Below are 20,902 nucleotides of genomic sequence, written 5' to 3' on the forward strand. Positions count from 1 at the left end.
AGGAGAATAGGAGAGAGAGGAGAATAGGAGAGGGAATGGGAGGAGAATAGGAGCGGGAGGGCGGAGAATAGGAGAGGGAATGGGAGGAGAATAGGAGAGAGATGAGAATAGGATGGGGAATGGGAGGAGAATAGGAGAGGGAATGGGAGGAGAATAGGAGAGAGAGGGGAATAGGATGGGGAATGGGAGGAGAATAGGAGAGGGAATGGGAGGAGAATAGGAGAGAGAGGAGAATAAGAGAGGGAATGGGAGGAGAATAGGGGAGAGAGGAGAATAGGAGAGGGAATGGGAGGAGAATAGGAGAGAGAGGAGAATAGGAGAGGGCATGGGAGGAGAATAGGAGAGGGAATGGGAGGAGAATAGGAGAAAGGGGGGAATAGGAGGGGGAATGGGAGGAGAATAGGAGAGAGATGAGAATAGGAGAGAGGGGGGAATAGGAGAGGGAATGGGAGGAGAATAGGAGAGAGAGGAGAATAGGAGAGGGAATGGGAGGAGAATAGGAGAGAGAGGAGAATAGGAGAGGGAATGGGAGGAGAATAGGAGCGGGAGGGAGGAGAGGCAGGGAGGGAGGAGAGGCAGGGAGGGAGGAGAGGCAGGGAGGGAGGGGACAGCTCAGTCCCTGAGTGGAACACTGGTGAATAACAGCAGTGCTACTGGATGAACAGGTGAATGCTCAGAATATACCTGTATGATAACACATCGTTTGGAATGGAGCCATTAAGACACACAGGGCTTTGTCTTGAATTATAGAGGAACAACAGTTGTCCTTATCATCAACAGTTTTCATTGTCATTTGTCGTCTTCATGGAAAAGTCTAATTCTAAAATCATTGGAAACTGATTCTCTTCATAACAAGTTCAGAGATCAAGAATACTGCAATATAACCCTCCCAGCCATGGGGGATGTTTAACCTCTCTCTGTGTCTGTCCAGTCCCCTCCCAGCCATGGGTGATGTTTAACCTCTCTCTGTGTCTGTCCAGTCCCCTCCCAGCCATGGGGGATGTTTAACCTCTCTCTGTGTCTGTCCAGTCCCCTCCCAGCCATGGGGGATGTTTAACCTCTCCCTGGATCTGTCCAATCCCCTCCCAGCCATGGGGGATGTTTAACCTCTCCCTGGATCTGTCCAATCCCCTCCCAGCCATGGGTGATGTCTAACCTCTCCCTGGATCTGTCCAATCCCCTCCCAGCCATAGGGGATGTCTAAACTCTCCCTGTATCTGTCCAGTCCCCTCCCAGAGTGAGAGCGCTCCAGGCAGACAGTGACCACACCAGCCACAGTCTAACTGTCTACTGTCTGATCTCCTTAACATAACATCTCTCTCTCTCTCGCTCTCGCTCTCTCTCTCTCTCTCTCTCTCTCTCTCTCTCTCTCTCTCTTTGTCTGTCTGTCTGTCTGTCTGTCTGTCTCTCTCTCTTTGTCTGTCTGTCTGTCTGTCTGTCTGTCTGTCTGTCTGTCTCTCTCTCTCTCTCTCTCTCCAGTCCCCTCCACAGTGACAGCGCTCCAGGCAGACAGTGACCACACCACCCACAGTCTAACAGTGACCTGGGAGACTACAGTGGGAGTGTACGAGGGTTACAAGATCCAGCTCCTGGATGATGGACGTGACTTAGTCTCTAATATTTCCATGCCCCAGGGCTCCACCAGGCACCTCTTCGACCAGCTCACCCCTGGGAAGTGGTACCGAGTTCGGGTCGTATCCGTCAGTGGAGGGATCTATGGCAAGGAGGCCGTGGCTGAGGGACAAACACGTAAGAAGCACCACTTTTCCTGTGTCAGAGACAGTCATTATCGCTGTATCAGAGACCGTCATTATCACTGTATCAGAGACAGTCATTATCACTGTATCAGAGACAGTCATTATCGCTGTGTCAGAGACGGTCATTATCGCTGTATCAGAGACCGTCATTATCGCTGTATCAGAGACAGTCATTATCACTGTATCAGAGACAGTCATTGTCGCTGTATCAGAGACCGTCATTATCGCTGTATCAGAGGCAGTCATTATCGCTGTATCAGAGACAGTCCTTATCACTGTATCAGAGACAGTCATTATCACTGTATCAGAGACAGTCATTATTGCTGTATCAGAGACCGTCATTATCGCTGTATCAGAGACAGTCATTATTGCTGTATCAGAGACAGTCATTATCGCTGTATCAGAGACAGTCATTATCACTGTATCATAGACGGTCATTATCGCTGTGTCAGAGACGGTCATTATCACTGTATCATAGACGGTCATTATCGCTGTGTCAGAGACGGTCATTATCACTGTATCAGAGACAGTCATTATTGATGTATCAGAGACAGTCATTATCGCTGTATCAGAGACGGTCATTATCGCTGTGTCAGAGACGGTCATTATCACTGTATCAGAGACAGTCATTATCACTCTGTCAGAGACCGTCATTATCGCTGTATCAAAGACAGTCATTATCGCTGTATCAGAGACCGTGATTGTCGCTGTATCAGAGACAGTCATTATCGCTGTATCAGAGACAGTCATTATCGCTGTAGCAGAGACAGTCATTATTACTGTATCAGAGACAGTCATTATCGCTGTATCGGAGACAGTCATAATTACTGTATCAGAGATATTCATTATCACTGTATCAGAGACAGTCATTATCACTGTATCAGAGACAGTCATTATTACTGTGTCAGAGACAGTCAGTATCACTGTATCAGAGACAGTCATAATTACTGTATCAGAGATATTCATTATCACTGTATCAGAGACAGTCATAATTACTGTATCAGAGATATTCATTATCACTCTATCAGAGACAGTCATTATCACTGTATCAGAGACAGTCATTATTACTGTGTCAGAGAAAGTCATTATTACTGTATCATAGATAGTCATTATCACTGTATCAGAGACAGTCATTATCGCTGTATCAGAGACAGTCATTATCGCTGTATCAGAGACAGTCATTATCACTGTATCAGGGACATTCCTTATCACTGTATCGGAGACAGTCATTATCGCTGGATCAGAGACAGTCATTATTACTGTATCAGAGACAGTCATTATCGCTGTATCAGAGACAGTCATTATTACTTTATCAGAGACATTCCTTATTACTGTATCAGAGACAGTCATTATTACTGTATCAGAGACAGTCATAATTACTGTATCAGAGATAGTCATTATTACTATGTCACTGTATCAGAGACATTCATTATTACTGTATCAGAGACAGTCATAATTACTGTATCAGGTAATAGCTGAAATAGAAATAAAAGTATCTCTCTCTCTCTCTCTTTCTCTCTCTCTCCCTCTCTTTCTCTCCCTCTCTCTCTCTCTCTCCTTACCGCCCTCCTCCCCTCTCTCTCTCTCTTTCTCTCTCTCCCTCTCTTTCTCTCTCCTTACCTCCCTCCTCCCCTCTCTCCCTCCCTCTTTCCCTCCCTCAGGTCCAGCTGCAGTCAACGGTCTGACGGTGATGACTGCCAACACCAGTGGTCTGAGTTTCATCTGGCGCCCGTCCGAGGGCTACGTGGACGGCTACGACCTGTTCCTGTATAACGTTGACGAGACGTTGCGTGGCCGTCAGACCGTGGAGGCCGGAACCCAGACGTGCTCCTTCTCTGGTCTGGTCCCAGGGACGCTGTACAAGATGGAGGTGGTGAGCAGGAGCAGAGGCATGAGCAGTGACTCATCTATCCTAGCACGGACAGGTGAGACGGACACACACTGGAATCATCTGACACACCTGGGTCAAATAATTGAAGTGTGCTTTGTAGTCCAAAAACCGTCCCAAACCCCAAGCTAAATCAAGCACACCTCAAATTCCGTTTGTGTTGACGTGTATTTCACCCAGGAGTAGTGTATGAATATCAGTATGTGTATTTATTAAGGATCCCCATTAGTTCCTGTCAAGACAGCAGCTACTCTTCCTGGGGTTTATTATGGATCCCCATTAGTTCCTGTCAAGACAGCAGCTACTCTTCCTGGGGTTTATTATGGATCCACATTAGTTCCTGTCAAGGCAGCAGCTACTCTTCCTGGGGTTTATTAAGGATCCTCATTAGTTCCTGTCAAGACAGCAGCCACTCTTCCTGGGGTTTATTATGGATCCTCATTAGTTCCTGCCAAGGCAGCAGCTACTCTTCCTGGGGTTTATTATGGATCCCCATTAGTTCCTGTCAAGACAGCAGCCACTCTTCCTGGGGTTTATTATGGATCCTCATTAGTTCCTGCCAAGGCAGCAGCTACTCTTCCTGGGGTTTATTATGGATCCCCATTAGTTCCTGTCAAGACAGCAGCTACTCTTCCTGGGGTTTATTATGGATCCCCATTAGTCCCTGTCAAGGCAGCAGCTACTCTTCCTGGGGTTTATTATGGATCCCCATTAGTTCCTGTCAAGACAGCAGCTACTCTTCCTGGGGTTTATTAAGGATCCCCATTAGTTCCTGTCAAGGCAGCAGCTACTCTTCCTGGGGTTTATTATGGATCCCCAATAGTTCCTGTCAAGACAGCAGCTACTCTTCCTGGGGTTCATTAAGGATCCCCATTAGTTCCTGTCAAGACAGCAGCCACTCTTCCTGGGGTTTATTATGGATCCTCATTAGTTCCTGCCAAGGCAGCAGCTACTCATACTGGGGTTTATTATGGATCCCCATTAGTTCCTCTCAAGACAGCAGCTACTCTTCCTGGGGTTTATTATGGATCCCCATTAGTCCCTGTCAAGGCAGCAGCTACTCTTCCTGGGGTTTATTATGGATCCCCATTAGTTCCTGTCAAGACAGCAGCTACTCTTCCTGGGGTTTATTATGGATCCTCATTAGTTCCTGCCAAGGCAGCAGCTACTCTTCCTGGGGGTTTATTATGGATCCCCATTAGTTCCTGTCAAGGCAGCAGCTACTCTTCCTGGGGTTTATTAAGGATCCCCATTAGTTTCTGTCAAGACAGCAGCTACTCTTCCTGGGGTTTATTATGGATCCCCATTAGTTCCTGTCAAGGCAACAGCTACTCTTCCTGGGGTTTATTATGGATCCTTGTTAGTTCCTGCCAAGGCAGCAGCTACTCTTCCTGGGGTTTATTCTGGATCCCCATTAGTTCCTGTCAAGGCAGCAGCTACTCTTCCTGAGGTTTATTATGGATCCCCATTAGTTCCTGTCAAGACAGCAGCTACTCTTCCTGGGGTTTATTATGAATCCTCATTAGTTCCTGCCAAGGCAGCAGCTACTCTTCCTGGGGTTTAATCTGAATCCCCATTAGTTCCTGTCAAGGCAACAGCTACTCTTCCTGGGGTTTATTATGGATCCCCATTAGTTCCTGTCAAGGCAACAGCTACTCTTCCTGGGGTTTATTATGGATCCTTGTTAGTTCCTGCCAAGGCAGCAGCTACTCTTCCTGGGGTTTATTCTGGATCCCCATTAGTTCCTGTCAAGGCAGCAGCTACTCTTCCTGAGGTTTATTATGGATCCCCATTAGTTCCTGTCAAGACAGCAGCTACTCTTCCTGGGGTTTATTATGAATCCTCATTAGTTCCTGCCAAGGCAGCAGCTACTCTTCCTGGGGTTTAATCTGAATCCCCATTAGTTCCTGTCAAGGCAACAGCTACTCTTCCTGGGGTGTATTAAGGATCCCCATTAGTTCCTGTCAAGGCAGCAGCTACTCTTCCTGGGATCCAGCAAAATGAAGGCAGTTCTATAATTTCTAAAACATTACAAAACATTCACAACAGATTTCACAACACATTGAATGTGTGCCCTCAGGCCCCTACTATACTACCACATATCTACAACCCAAAATCCATGTGTATGTGTGTGTATAGTGCATATGTTATTGTGTGTTTGTATGCACGTGTCTGTGCCTGTGTGTCTCTTCACAGTACCCCCTCTTCCATAAGGTGTATTTTTTATTAGCTAAAATAAAATCTAATTTCACTGCTTGCATCAGTTACTTGACATGGAATAGAGTTCCATGTAGTCATGGCTCTATGTAGTACTGTGGAATAGAGTTCCATGTAGTCATGGCTCTATGTAGTACTCTGGAATAGAGTTCCATGTAGTCATGGCTCTATGTAGTACTGTGGAATAGAGTTCCATGTAGTCATGGCTCTATGTAGTACTCTGGAATAGAGTTCCATGTAGTCATGGCTCTATGTAGTACTGTGGAATAGAGTTCCATGTAGTCATGGCTCTATGTAGTACTCTGGAATAGAGTTCCATGTAGTCATGGCTCTATGTAGTACTGTGGAATAGAGTTCCATGTAGTCATGGCTCTATGTAGTACTCTGGAATAGAGTTCCATGTAGTCATGGCTCTATGTAGTACTCTGGAATAGAGTTCCATGTAGTCATGGCTCTATGTAGTACTGTGGAATAGAGTTCCATGTAGTCATGGCTCTATGTAGTACTCTGGAATAGAGTTCCATGTAGTCATGGCTCTATGTAGTACTCTGGAATAGAGTTCCATGTAGTCATGGCTCTATGTAGTACTCTGGAATAGAGTTCCATGTAGTCATGGCTCTATGTAGTACTCTGGAATAGAGTTCCATGTAGTCATGGCTCTATGTAGTACTGTGGAATAGAGTTCCATGTAGTCATGGCTCTATGTAGTACTCTGGAATAGAGTTCCATGTAGTCATGGCTCTATGTAGTACTCTGGAATAGAGTTCCATGTAGTCATGGCTCTATGTAGTACTGTGGAATAGAGTTCCATGTAGTCATGGCTCTATGTAGTACTGTGGAATAGAGTTCCATGTAGTCAGGGCTCTATGTAGTACTGTGGAATAGAGTTCCATGTAGTCATGGCTCTATGTAGTATTGTGGAATAGAGTTCCATGTAGTCATGGCTCTATGTAGTACTGTGGAATAGAGTTCCATGTAGTCATGGCTCTATGTAGTACTGTGGAATAGAGTTCCATGTAGTCAGGGCTCTATGTAGTACTGTGGAATAGAGTTCCATGTAGTCATGGCTCTATGTAGTACTGTGGAATAGAGTTCCATGTAGTCATGGCTCTATGTAGTACTGTGGAATAGAGTTCCATGTAGTCAGGGCTCTATGTAGTACTGTGGAATAGAGTTCCATGTAGTCATGGCTCTATGTAGTATTGTGGAATAGAGTTCCATGTAGTCATGGCTCTATGTAGTACTGTGGAATAGAGTTCCATGTAGTCATGGCTCTATGTAGTACTGTGGAATAGAGTTCCATGTAGTCATGGCTCTATGTAGTACTGTGGAATAGAGTTCCATGTAGTCATGGCTCTATGTAGTACTGTGGAATAGAGTTCCATGTAGTCATGGCTCTATGTAGTACTGTGGAATAGAGTTCCATGTAGTCAGGGCTCTATGTAGTACTGTGGAATAGAGTTCCATGTAGTCATGGCTCTATGTAGTACTGTGCCTATGCCATAGTCTGTTCTGGACTTGGGGACTGTGAAGAGACCTCTGGTGGCATGTCTTGTGGGGTGTCTGAGCTGTGTGCCAGTAGATTAAACAGACAGCTAGGTGCATTCAACATGAAGTTAATCTCTCCTCCACTTCGAGTCAGGAGAGCTTTACATGCGTATTATTCATGTTAGCTCTCTGTATAGATCCAAGTGCCAGCCGTGCTGCCCTGTTCTGAGCCAATTGCAATTTTCCTAAATCCCTCTTTGTGGCACCTGACCACACGACTGAACAGTAGTCCAGGTGCGATAAAACCAGGGCCTGTTGGACCTGCCTTGTTGATAGTGTTGTTAAGAAGGCAGAGCAGCGCTTTATTATTGACAGACTTCTCCCCATCTTAGCAAAAATTTGATTTGTTGTATCAATATGTTTTGACCATGACAGTTTTACAGTCCAGGGTTACTCCAAGCAGTTTAGTCTCCTCAACTTGCTTAATTTCCCCATGATTCATTACAAGATTTAGTTGAGGTTAAGGGTTTAGTGAATGATTTGTCCCAAATACAATGCTTTTAGTTTTTTAAATATTTAGGACTGACTTATTCCTTGCTACCCATTCGGAAACTAACTGCAGCTCTTTGTTAAGAGTTCCAGTCTTTTCAGTCGCTGTAGTAGCTGAGGTGTATAGTAGACACACTGGCTTTACTCAAAGACAGAGGCATGTCATTAGTAAAGATTTTAAAAAGTAAAGGGCCTAGACAGCTGCCCTGGGGAATTCCTGATTTTATTGGAGAGGCTTCCATTAAAGAACACCCTCTGTGTTCTATTAGACTGGTAACTCTTTATCCACAATGTAGCATGGGAAATCCATAACACATACGTTTTTCCATCAGCAGACTATGATCGATAATGTCAAAAGTTGCACTGAAGTCTAACAAAACAGCCTCCACAATCTTTTTTATCATCAATTTCTCAGTAATTTGTGTAAGTGCTGCGCTTGATGAAAGTCCTTCTCTATAAGTCTACTGAAAGTCAGTTGTTAATTTGTTTACTGTAAAATAGCATTTGTATATAAATTATCCTTTATTTACTTTATTATCAATTCAATCTATAATGTGTCAAACAATACCTGTTTCTTTTGATGGACGTGTGACATATTCATTTAGTATGCATGAATCGTTTAGTGTATGTGTACGATGCTGAAATTCATTCTGAATGTAGGAATTTTAGGGATCACATTTCCTCCATGACTACATGTCGTCCTCAAAAGAAACACCACATTCATCCAGCTGAATGTGAAAGCTAATTGCTGTACATTTTTTTTTTATGGGCCAAGGTTTTCTCAACATATATTGTGCCTAACAAGCCAAATGTCTGCTACAACTTTAGATGAACTTGTAAGTCATTCTAAAAACCAGAAGTGTCAGACAGGGTAACAACCCCACAGCATCTGAAGTGGTGTGTCTGTACTGTATGTCAATGACAATCTTTTCTTTCACAGCACCGCTGTCATTATTACAATCTAAATGCAAATGATTGTAACGCCTTGGGGCTTTCCCCACTGAGCCAGTGGTTTATGTTAATGTGTCTCTGGTGATATTGTTTTTTCCATCAGGACTGTGACACAAAAAAAATACTTGGTGTTGAGCAGAATCAACAACCTCTGCATCATTTAGATAGTTGCTTTGTGAGAAGGTGTTAAAGTCCACAGTCTTATCCCGAAGCCACTCCTGCGTTCTTTTGGGCTGTGTGCTTAGGGTCGGTGTCCTGTTGGAAAGTGAACCTTTGCCGCAGTCTGCCCTGAGCGTTCTGGAGCTGGTTTTCATCAAGGATCTCTCTGTACTTTGCTCCGTTCATCTTTCCCTCGATCCTGACTAGCCTCCCAGTCCCAGCTGCTGAAAAACATCCCTACAGCATGATGCCACCACCACCATGCTTCACCGTAGGGATGGTTCCAGGCATTCAGGCCAAAGTGTTCAATCTTGGTTTCATCAGCCTGAGAGTCTTGTTTCTCATGGTCTGAAAGTCTGTAGGTGCCTTTTGTCAAACTCCAAGCAGGCTGTCATGTGCCTTTTACTGATGAGTGGCATCCGTCTGGCCACTCTACCCTAAAGGCCTGATCGGTGGAGAGCTGCAGAGATGGTTGTTCTTCTGAAAGTTTCACAGAGGAACTCTGGAGCTCTGTGAGAGTGACCTTCGGGTTCTTGGTCACCTCCACTTCCCGGACAATTTCTTCGGCCTCATGGCTTGGTTTTTGCTCTGACATGCACTGTCAACTGTGGGACCTTATATAGACAGGTGTGTGCCTTTCCAAATCAAGTTGTAGAAACATCTCAAGGATGATCGATGGGAACAAGATGCACCTGAGCTCAATTTCCAGTCTCAAAGAAAAAGGGTCTGAATACTTACATAAATAAGTTGTTTCAGATTTTAAAAAATATATAAATTTGCTAACATTTTTGCAAACCTGTTTTTGCTTTGTCATTATGATGTATTGTGTGTAGATTGATGAGGATCATTTTTATTTAATCCATTTTAGAACGAGGCTGTAACGTAACAAAATGTGGGAAAAGGTCAAGGGGTCTGAATACTTTCTGAATGCGCTGTATGTACCAGATGAAAGGTACCAGCGGCCTGGCATTAGACCCAAAAGAGAACAGGAGCCATGTCCCAGGGAGACACGGTGCCGGGTCCTGCTGTAGATAGAAACAGAAAAGTCCCAGTCTTTTTGGCTAAAACACGGGAGTAAATCGTCAGTGCAAACTCGCCACTAGTCAGTTGGTTGTATTTGTTCATTTCTTATTGCAGAGATGATGTGTGGTAGCTCTTTGTTGGGCCTGAGACTGTTATTACAACTCTGATGTGAATATTCCCATACTGCTCTGCAGAAGGGGCTCATTTTGTCAATGTAATGTGTTGATGGATGTAAAGCAGTTTATGGTCTTTGAGGTGGGAGACAGTCTGGGGAAATCACTGCCTTAATGTCATAACATTCCCTGCTTGGTGATCTTTTTGTTTTGTCAACGATGTGAATGTCAAAATGACTTTTCTCCCCATGGGATTTTATATGTAAATGACTGTGACTTTTACACAGCCTCTTGTCTGACCTCTGAGCTCACTTCTTATAATTTTTACTTCATTAATCTCGACAAGCCAGAAGTAAAAACTCACGTCATTTGTCCAGATGCCATTTGTGTCACGTAGTCGACCCAGGAGAGATTAGAACGTCATTGGTCTGACAGATATTTGAGTGATTAAACATGATGAAGAACTTCTCTCATCAGATGAATGTTAGATGTCCAGGTGGATACAGTGCCTTGCGAAAGTATTCGGCCCCCTTGAACTTTGCGACCTTTTGCCACATTTCAGGCTTCAAACATAAAGATATAAAACTGTATTTTTTTGTGAAGAATCAACAACAAGTGGGACACAATCATTAAGTGGAACGACATTTATTGGATATTTCAAACTTTTTTAACAAATCAAAAACTGAAAAATTGGGCGTGCAAAATTATTCAGCCCCTTTACTTTCAGTGCAGCAAACTCTCTCCAGAAATTCAGTGAGGATCTCTGAATGATCCAATGTTGACCTAAATGACTAATGATGATAAATACAATCCACATGTGTGTAATCAAGTCTCCGTATAAATGCACCTGCACTGTGATAGTCTCAGAGGTCCGATAAAAGCGCAGAGAGCATCATGAAGAACAAGGAACACACCAGGAAGGTCCGAGATACTGTTGTGAAGAAGTTTAAAGCCGGATTTGGATACAAAAAGATTTCCCAAGCTTTAAACATCCCAAGGAGCACTGTGCAAGCGATAATATTGAAATGGAAGGAGTATCAGACCACTGCAAATCTACCAAGACCTGGCCGTCCCTCTAAACTTTCAGCTCATACAAGGAGAAGACTGATCAGAGATGCAGCCAAGAGGGCCATGATCACTCTGGATGAACTGCAGAGATCTACAGCTGAGGTGGGAGACTCTGTCCATAGGACAACAATCAGTCGTATATTGCACAAATCTGGCCTTTATGGAAGAGTGGCAAGAAGAAAGCCATTTCTTAAAGATATCCATAAAAAGTGTCGTTTAAAGTTTGCCACAAGCCACCTGGGAGACACACCAAACATGTGGAAGAAGGTGCTCTGGTCAGATGAAACCAAAATTGAACTTTTTGGCAACAATGCAAAACGTTATGTTTGGCGTAAAAGCAACACAGCTGAACACACCATCCCCACTGTCAAACATGGTGGTGGCAGCATCATGGTTTGGGCCTGCTTTTCTTCAGCAGGGACAGGGAAGATGGTTCAAATTGATGGGAAGATGGATGGAGCCAAATACAGGACCATTCTGGAAGAAAACCTGATGGAGTCTGCAAAAGACCTGAGACTGGGACGGAGATTTGTCTTCCAACAAGACAATGATCCAAAACATAAAGCAAAATCTACAATGGAATGGTTAAAAAATAAACATATCCAGGTGTTAGAATGGCCAAGTCAAAGTCCAGACCTGAATCCAATCGAGAATCTGTGGAAAGAACTGAAAACTGCTGTTCACAAATGCTCTCCATCCAACCTCACTGAGCTCGAGCTGTTTTGCAAGGAGGAATGGGAAAAAAATTCAGTCTCTCGATGTGCAAAACTGATAGAGACATACCCCAAGCGACTTACAGCTGTTATCGCAGCAAAAGGTGGCGCTACAAAGTATTAACTTAAGGGGGCTGAATAATTTTGCACGCCCAATTTTTCAGTTTTTGATTTGTTAAAAAAGTTTGAAATATCCAATAAATGTCGTTCCACTTCATGATTGTGTCCCACTTGTTGTTGATTCTTCACAAAAAAATACAGTTTTATATCTTTATGTTTGAAGCCTGAAATGTGGCAAAAGGTTGCAAAGTTCAAGGGGGCCGAATACTTTCGCAAGGCACTGTATATACACGCCAGATACACAATCCTGTTCAGAATCTCTGCCTTTCCTCTTGATAATACAACAGAGCATGAACTAACTCTATCACCCTGTTCTCCCCCCCCCCCCAAACCCCCGTTCACTCTCTTCTCCCCCAAACCCCTGTTCTCTCTCTTCTCCCCCAAACCCCTGTTCTCTCTTTTCTCCCCCAAACCCCTGTTCTCTCTCTTCTCCCCCAAACCCATGTTCTCTCTTTTCCCCCAAAAAAACCTGTTCTCTCTCTCTCTCTCCCCCAAAACCCTGTTCTCTCTCTCTCTCTCTCCCAAAACCCTGTTCTCTCTCTCTCTCTCCCAAAACCCTGTTCTCTCTCTTCTCCCCCAAAACCCTGTTCTCTCTCTTCTCCCCCAAAACCTTGTTCTCTCTCTCCCCCCCCCCCAAAACCCTGTTCTCTCTCTCTTCCCCCCCAAAACCCTGTTCTCTCTCTCTCTCTCCCCCAAAACCCTGTTCTCTCTCTCTCTCTCCCCCAAAACCCTGTTCTCTCTCTCTCTCCCCCAAAACCCTGTTCTCTCTCTTCTCCCCCAAACCCCTGTTCTCTCTCTTCCCCCCCAAACCCCTGTTCTCTCTCTTCCCCCCAAAACCCTGTTCTCTCTCTTCTCCCCCAAACCCCTGTTCTCTCTCTTCTCCCCCAAAACCCTGTTCTCTCTTCTCTCCCCCAAAACCCTGTTCTCTCTCTCTTCACCTCCAAACCCCTGTTCTCTCTCTTCTCCCCAACCCCCTTTTCTCTCTCTCCTCCCCCAACCCCCTTTTCTCTCTCTTCTTCCCCAACCCCATTTTCTCTCTCTTCTCCCCATCCCCTTAACCATCCCCCCAAACCTCCATTCTTCTCTCTTCCATCCCTCACCCCCAAATAACCCTCTCTACCCTCTTCTCCCCCCCAGTCCCAGCCCCAGTGCGCTCTCTCCACGTCCAGGGTGGTAAGCGTACTGACCGTCTCTCCATCAGCTGGCTGCCTGGGGCAGGGGAGTGGAGTGGGTACCAATTGGTCCTGTACGGTGGCCTGGAGGGCTCAACCACTACCCTGGCCGCCCAGGAGCTGGGCATGGAGCAGAGAGAACACCTGTTCCAGGGACTGGTACCTGGCCGTGTGTACCGGGCTGAGGTGGTCACACACAGTGGAGAGCTGACTAATTCTGTGTCTGCGAAGGGAAGGACGGGTCAGTACACAACCCTCTCTCTCTCTCTGTCTCTGTCTGAAAGTCATATTCATTTACAATGATCCAATGATGCCAGGGATGATAGTTGTTATAAAATGCATCCATTCTACTTAACAACTACATTGACTAGTACTACCTTAGTTAGAGAATACTCTGCACTCTGGGTCCATGTATCCATTCTACCTAACAACTATATTGACTAGTACTACCTTAGTTAGAGAATACTCTGCACTCTGGGTCCATGTATCCATTCTACTTAACAACTATATTGACTAGTACTACCTTAGTTAGAGAATACTCTGCACTCTGGGTCCATGTATCCATTCTACTTAACAACTACATTGACTAGTACTACCTTAGTTAGAGAAAACTCTGCACTCTGGGTCCATGTATCCATTCTACCTAACAACTATATTGACTAGTACTACCTTAGTTAGAGAATACTCTGCACTCTGGGTCCATGTATCCAGAGTTCAAATGACAGAGAAAATTAACACACAGAATAAGTTCAATTTATTCAAAATATTGTTGCTTGCAGTAAAGCCTGTTTCTGTCTGTGTTTTGTGCTACTTGCAGTAAAGCCTGTATCTGTCTGTGTTTTGTGCTACTTGCAGTAAAGCCTGTATCTGTCTGTGTTTTGTGCTACTTGCAGTAAAGCCTGTTTCTGTCTGTGTTTTGTGCTACTTGCAGTAAAGCCTGTTTCTGTCTGTGTTTTGTGCTACTTGCAGTGAAGCCTGTTTCTGTCTGTGTTTTGTGCTACTTGCAGTGAAGCCTGTTTCTGTCTGTGTTTTGTGCTACTTGCAGTAAAGCCTGTATCTGTCTGTGTTTTCCCCCTCAGCCCCAGAGCCTCCCTCCATGGTATCCTTCAGGGACATCAGTGGTAACAGCTCTGTAGAACTGACCTGGGATGGTCCCGCCTCTGGTGACTACGACACCTTTGACCTCCAATGGGCTCCCAGAGATTCCCTGTCAATCACAGCGCCTCAGCCAACCAGCCGCATCCTGGATGGGATGTTCCCGGGACGACTGTACAACTTCACCATCCGCACTGTCAGTGGGGGAGGAGCCAAGGGCGGGCCTATCGCCAACAGCCAGCCAATCCAGAGGAGCCTCAGAACAAGTAGGTGGAGCCTAAGAGAGAGGGATATTTGATTTACTGTTGGGGTTTAAACTGTGTTATTCATGGTTAGAGCTATAGTGTTTATGTTGGGGTTTAAACTGTGTTATTCATGGTTAGAGCTATAGTGTTTATGTTGGGATTTAAACTGTGTTATTCATGGTTAGAGCTATAGTGTTTATGTTGGGATTTAAACTGTGTTATTCATGGTTAGAGCTATAGTATTTATGTTGGGGTTTAAACTGTGTTATTCATGGTTAGAGCTATAGTATTTATGTTGGGATTTAAACTGTGTTATTCATGGTTAGAGCTATAGTGTTTATGTTGGGGTTTAAACTGTGTTATTCATGGTTAGAGCTATAGTGTTTATGTTGGGATTTAAACTGTGTTATTCATGGTTAGAGCTATAGTGTTTATGTTGGGATTTAAACTGTGTTATTCATGGTTAGAGCTATAGTGTTTATGTTGGGATTTAAACTGTGTTATTCATGGTTAGAGCTATAGTGTTTATGTTGGGATTTAAACTGTGTTATTCATGGTTAGAGCTATAGTGTTTATGTTGGGATTTAAACTGTGTTATTCATGGTTAGAGCTATAGTGTTTATGTTGGGATTTAAACTGTGTTATTCATGGTTAGAGCTATAGTATTTATGTTGGGATTTAAACTGTGTTATTTATGGTTAGAGTTATAGTATTTATGTTGGGGTTTAAGCTGTGTTATTCATGGTTAGAGCTATAGTATTTATGTTGGGGTTTAAACTGTGTTATTCATGGTTAGAGTTATAGTATTTATGGTTAGAGTTATAGTATTTATGGTTAGAGTTATAGTGTTTATGTTGGGGTTTAAACTGTGTTATTCATGGTTAGGGTTATAGTGTTTATGTTGGAGTTTAAATTGTGTTATTCATGGTTAGGGTTATGGTGTTTATGTTGGGTTTAAACTGTGTTATTCATGGTTAGAGTTATAGTATTTATGGTTAGGGTTATAGTGTTTATGTTGGGGTTTAAACTGTGTTATTCATGGTTAGGGTTATAGTATTTATGTTGGGATTTAAACTGTGTTATTCATGGTTAGGGTTATAGTGTTTATGTTGGAGTTTAAATTGTGTTATTCATGGTTAGGGTTATGGTGTTTATGTTGGGTTTAAACTGTGTTATTCATGGTTAGAGTTATAGTATTTATGGTTAGGGTTATAGTGTTTATGTTGGGGTTTAAACTGTGTTATTCATGGTTAGAGTTATAGTGTTTATGTTGGGGTTTAAACTGTGTTATTCATGGTTAGAGTTATAGTATTTATTGGACTGGTAGAATTCCATGAAAACAATTCAAACCTGATTGGTGGGAAGTACTTCCAACATCAGCCACTAGAGGGAAGCACACAACTGATCAAGGGAAAGAGACCTGTGCACTCAAGTGAAATTTAAAAAAAAATATATTACCTTTATTTAACTAGGCAAGTCAGTTAAGAACAAATTATTATTTTCAATGACAGCCTAGGAACAGTGGGGCAGAACTGACAGATTTGTACCTTGTCAGCTCGGGGATTTGAACTTGCAACCTTTCGGTTACTAGTCCAACGCTCTAACCACTAGGCTACCTTGACTGTGAGAGGGTAAATGAAAGTGTGTGTGTGTGTGGGCGGGGGGGGGGGGGGTTGTTTGAAGTTCTTATTTAAATCCCACGTTGAGCTTGGCTCTCTGGGGAAGAGATGGTTTGGAGCAGGATGAGGCCAAACAGAATATAGAATCAAGGTCCGGAACTGAGAGAGATTCTAAAAGGGCTTCTGGGTTCTGCATCCTGTCCTACTTTACACACACACACACACACACACACACACACACACACACACACACACACACACACACACACACACATACACACACACAAACACCGCCACACACACACACACACACACACACACACACACACATCTAGATAATGAAAGGTATTGGTTGATGAAGAGGTTCAACAGGACATCTAGATAATGAATGGTATTGGTTGATGAAGAGGTTCAACAGGACATCTAGATAATGAATGGTATTGGTTGATGAAGAGGTTCAACAGGACATCTAGATAATGAAAGGTATTGGTTGATGAAGAGGTTCAACAGGACATCTAGATAATGAATGGTATTGGTTGATGAAGAGGTTCAACAGGACATCTAGATAATGAAAGGTATTGATTGATGAAGAGGTTCAACAGGACATCTAGATAATGAAAGGTATTGGTTGATGAAGAGGTTCAACAGGACATCTAGATAATGAAAGGTATTGGTTGATGAAGAGGTTCAACAGGACATCTAGATAATGAAAGGTATTGGTTGATGAAGAGGTTCAACAGGACATCTAGATAATGAAAGGTATTGGTTGATGAAGAGGTTCAACAGGACATCTAGATAATGAAAGGTATTGGTTGATGAAGAGGTTCAACAGGACATCTAGATAATGAAAGGTATTGGTTGATGAAGAGGTTCAACAGGACATCTAGATAATGAAAGGTATTGGTTGATGAAGAGGTTCAACAGGACATCTAGATAATGAAAGGTATTGGTTGATGAAGAGGTTCAACAGGACATCTAGATAATGAAAGGTATTGGTTGATGAAGAGGTTCAACAGGACATCTAGATAATGAATGGTTTCATCTTCAACCGTCCTCTCAGTGACAGTGCTGCTCTTAATAACCTAAGCTTTGCTCAATAAATCATACATTCAAACACACACACATAGATGTACACACACACATAGATGAACACACACACACACACATACATGGATGTACACACACACATTGATGGAGAACCTGCCTCTGCCTGGCTCGTAGTGTAACTTAAAGTTGCAAATGAGTTCTTCTCTATTCTCATAAATTCTTATGTCCCAAATTGCACCCTACACATTATTTTGGTGCACTAGTTTTACCACTGCCCATAAGAGAGTCAGGTCAAAAGTAGTGCACTTCGTAGGGAATAGGGTCCCATTTGGGGAACACATCGTTTTTCCCCCTCTGGTCTGGGATATGAATCTTCCTTCAGCGTCTGGCTCATGACAACCCTTAGACTCTTATCACTTTCCATTTCAATATAAAGGGCATAACTGCTTAATGGTATGGCAAATATTACCCTGCCCCAGGCTTTTCAAACATCGGACCATTTCTTTCCATTTTCACCTAAAATGACACACCCAAATCTAAGTTTAGATTTGTCATAATCATCTTTATGTGGGTATAAGTTAGTCTTGGACATCGCCATTTTTCTTTACACTGTACACACCTGGCTGAAGAGAAAAAGGAGAGTGGTGAGAATGTGTCATACTTCCTGTGCAGGAGACGGTAGTAATGGCTGTGACAGTCATGGCATTTTGGGTGACAGGAACTGATCAGCCAAATGACTGCAGTCACAGTAAAAAAAATGTTAGAATAGCAAAAATAAATATATACAGTACTGCTCAGACGTTAGGACACACCTACTCATTCCAGGGCTTACAGTACTGCTCAGACGTTAGGACACACCTTCTCATTCCAGGGTTTACAGTACTGCTCAGACGTTAGGACACACCTTCTCATTCCAGGGTTTACAGTACTGCTCAGACGTTAGGACACACCTTCTCATTCCAGGGTTTACAGTACTGCTCAGACGTTAGGACACACCTACTCATTCCAGGGTTTACAGTACTGCTCAGACGTTAGGACACACCTTCTCATTCCAGGGCTTACAGTACTGCTCAGACGTTAGGACACACCTTCTCATTCCAGGGTTTACAGTACTGCTCAGACGTTAGGACACACCTTCTCATTCCAGGGTTTACAGTACTGCTCAGACGTTAGGACACACCTTCTCATTCCAGGGTTTACAGTACTGCTCAGACGTTAGGACACACCTTCTCATTCCAGGGCTTACAGTACCAGTCAGACGTTAGGACACACCTACTCATTCCAGGGTTTACAGTACTGCTCAGACGTTAGGACACACCTTCTCATTCCAGGGCTTACAGTACTGCTCAGACGTTAGGACACACCTTCTCATTCCAGGGCTTACAGTACTGCTCAGACGTTAGGACACACCTTCTCATTCCAGGGCTTACAGTACTGCTCAGACGTTAGGACACACCTTCTCATTCCAGGGCTTACAGTACTGCTCAGACGTTAGGACACACCTTCTCATTCCAGGGTTTACAGTACTGCTCAGACGTTAGGACACACCTTCTCATTCCAGGGCTTACAGTACTGCTCAGACGTTAGGACACACCTTCTCATTCCAGGGTTTACAGTACTGCTCAGACGTTAGGACACACCTTCTCATTCCAGGGTATTTCCTACATTGTAGAATAGCAGTGAAGACATCAAAACTATGAAATAACACATATGGAATCATGTAGTAACCAAAATAGTGTTAAACAAATAGAAATGTATTTGAGATGTTAGATTCTTCCAAGTAGCCACCCTTTTCCTTGATGACAGCTTTTAGGAAAACATGTTCTTCTCTCCTCCTCTCCTGTCTGCATGTGCTGCCATGGAAATAGACTGGACAGGAGGTGCATCAAGTCAATTATGGCATGATGGCTGGATTGGCAGCTATTGCGATTGTACCCACAGGAGCAAAGCAGGAAGTATAATATGTGATGTGATTTGTTGATTCAACTCAACTGACATTACAAAAATACCTTCTATTACATGAAAACATTCTACAATTTTTTGCATCACAATTACCAGGCAGCCATTGTGAGTTTACCAGTCAAGTTGTCAGGGTGAGAGGTTCCAAGCCTGTTCTATTCATTCTATTGACCAGTCATATTACCAGGCAGCCATTGTGAGTTTACCAGTCAAGTTGTCAGGGTGAGAGGTTCCAAGCCTGTTCTATTCATTCTATTGACCAGTCATATTACCAGGGTTACAGGTTCTATTCATTCTATTTACCAGTCATATTACCAGGGTTAGTGGTTCTATTCATTCTATTTACCAGTCATATTACCAGGGTTACAGGTTCTATTCATTCTATTTACCAGGGTTACAGGTTCTATTCATTCTATTTACCAGTCATATTACCAGGGTTAGAGGTTCTATTCATTCTATTTACCAGTCATTTTACCAGGGTTAGAGGTTCTATTCATTCGATTTACCAGGGTTAGAGGTTCTATTCATTCTATTTACCAGTCATATTACCAGGGTTAGAGGTTATATTCATTCTATTTACCAGTCATATTACCAGGGTTACAGGTTCTATTCATTCTATTTACCAGTCATATTACCAGGGTTACAGGTTCTATTCATTCTATTTACCAGGGTTAGAGGTTCTATTAATTCTATTTACCAGTCATATTACCAGGGTTAGAGGTTCTATTCATTCTATTTACCAGTCATATTACCAGGGTTGGAGGTTCTATTCATTCTATTTACCAGTCATATTACCAGGGTTACAAGTTCTATTCATTCTATTTACCAGTCATATTACCGGGGTTAGAGGTTCTATTCATTCTATTTACCAGGGTTAGAGGTTCTATTCATTCTATTTACCAGTCATATTACCAGGGTTAGAGGTTCTATTCATTATATTTACCAGTCATATTACCAGGGTTAGAGGTTCTATTCATTCTATTTACCAGTCATATTACCAGGGTTAGAGATTCTATTCATTCTATTTACCAGTCATATTGCCAGGGTTAGAGGTTCTATTCATTCTATTTACCAGTCATATTACCAGGGTTAGAGGTTCTATTCATTCTATTTACCAGTCATATTACCAGGGTTAGAGGTTCTATTCATTCTATTTACCAGTCATTTTACCAGGGTTAGAGGTTCTATTCATTCGATTTACCAGGGTTAGAGGTTCTATTCATTCTATTTACCAGTCATATTACCAGGGTTAGAGGTTATATTCATTCTATTTACCAGTCATATTACCAGGGTTACAGGTTCTATTCATTCTATTTACCAGTCATATTACCAGGGTTACAGGTTCTATTCATTCTATTTACCAGGGTTAGAGGTTCTATTAATTCTATTTACCAGTCATATTACCAGGGTTAGAGGTTCTATTCATTCTATTTACCAGTCATATTACCAGGGTTGGAGGTTCTATTCATTCTATTTACCAGTCATATTACCAGGGTTACAAGTTCTATTCATTCTATTTACCAGTCATATTACCGGGGTTAGAGGTTCTATTCATTCTATTTACCAGGGTTAGAGGTTCTATTCATTCTATTTACCAGTCATATTACCAGGGTTAGAGGTTCTATTCATTATATTTACCAGTCATATTACCAGGGTTAGAGGTTCTATTCATTCTATTTACCAGTCATATTACCAGGGTTAGAGATTCTATTCATTCTA

The 20,902-nt window shown here is 42.9% G+C and overlaps 1 protein-coding gene across 1 annotated transcript in view; it reads left to right on the forward strand.

Moving 5' to 3' along the window:
- The window catches only part of LOC139394623 (receptor-type tyrosine-protein phosphatase beta-like), a 115,909-nt gene that overhangs the window by 36,156 nt on the left and 58,851 nt on the right, over nt 1–20,902 (forward strand). Inside the window, exons 12-15 of the mRNA XM_071142724.1 lie at nt 1,480–1,749; nt 3,419–3,682; nt 13,184–13,459; nt 14,298–14,579. Of these exons, the coding sequence (XP_070998825.1) occupies nt 1,480–1,749; nt 3,419–3,682; nt 13,184–13,459; nt 14,298–14,579 (1,092 nt within the window). The remainder of the gene's footprint in view (nt 1–1,479; nt 1,750–3,418; nt 3,683–13,183; nt 13,460–14,297; nt 14,580–20,902) is intronic.

Source organism: Oncorhynchus clarkii, unplaced genomic scaffold, assembly GCF_045791955.1.
Source record: "Oncorhynchus clarkii lewisi isolate Uvic-CL-2024 unplaced genomic scaffold, UVic_Ocla_1.0 unplaced_contig_797_pilon_pilon, whole genome shotgun sequence".
Taxonomy (NCBI): Eukaryota; Metazoa; Chordata; class Actinopteri; order Salmoniformes; family Salmonidae; genus Oncorhynchus; species Oncorhynchus clarkii.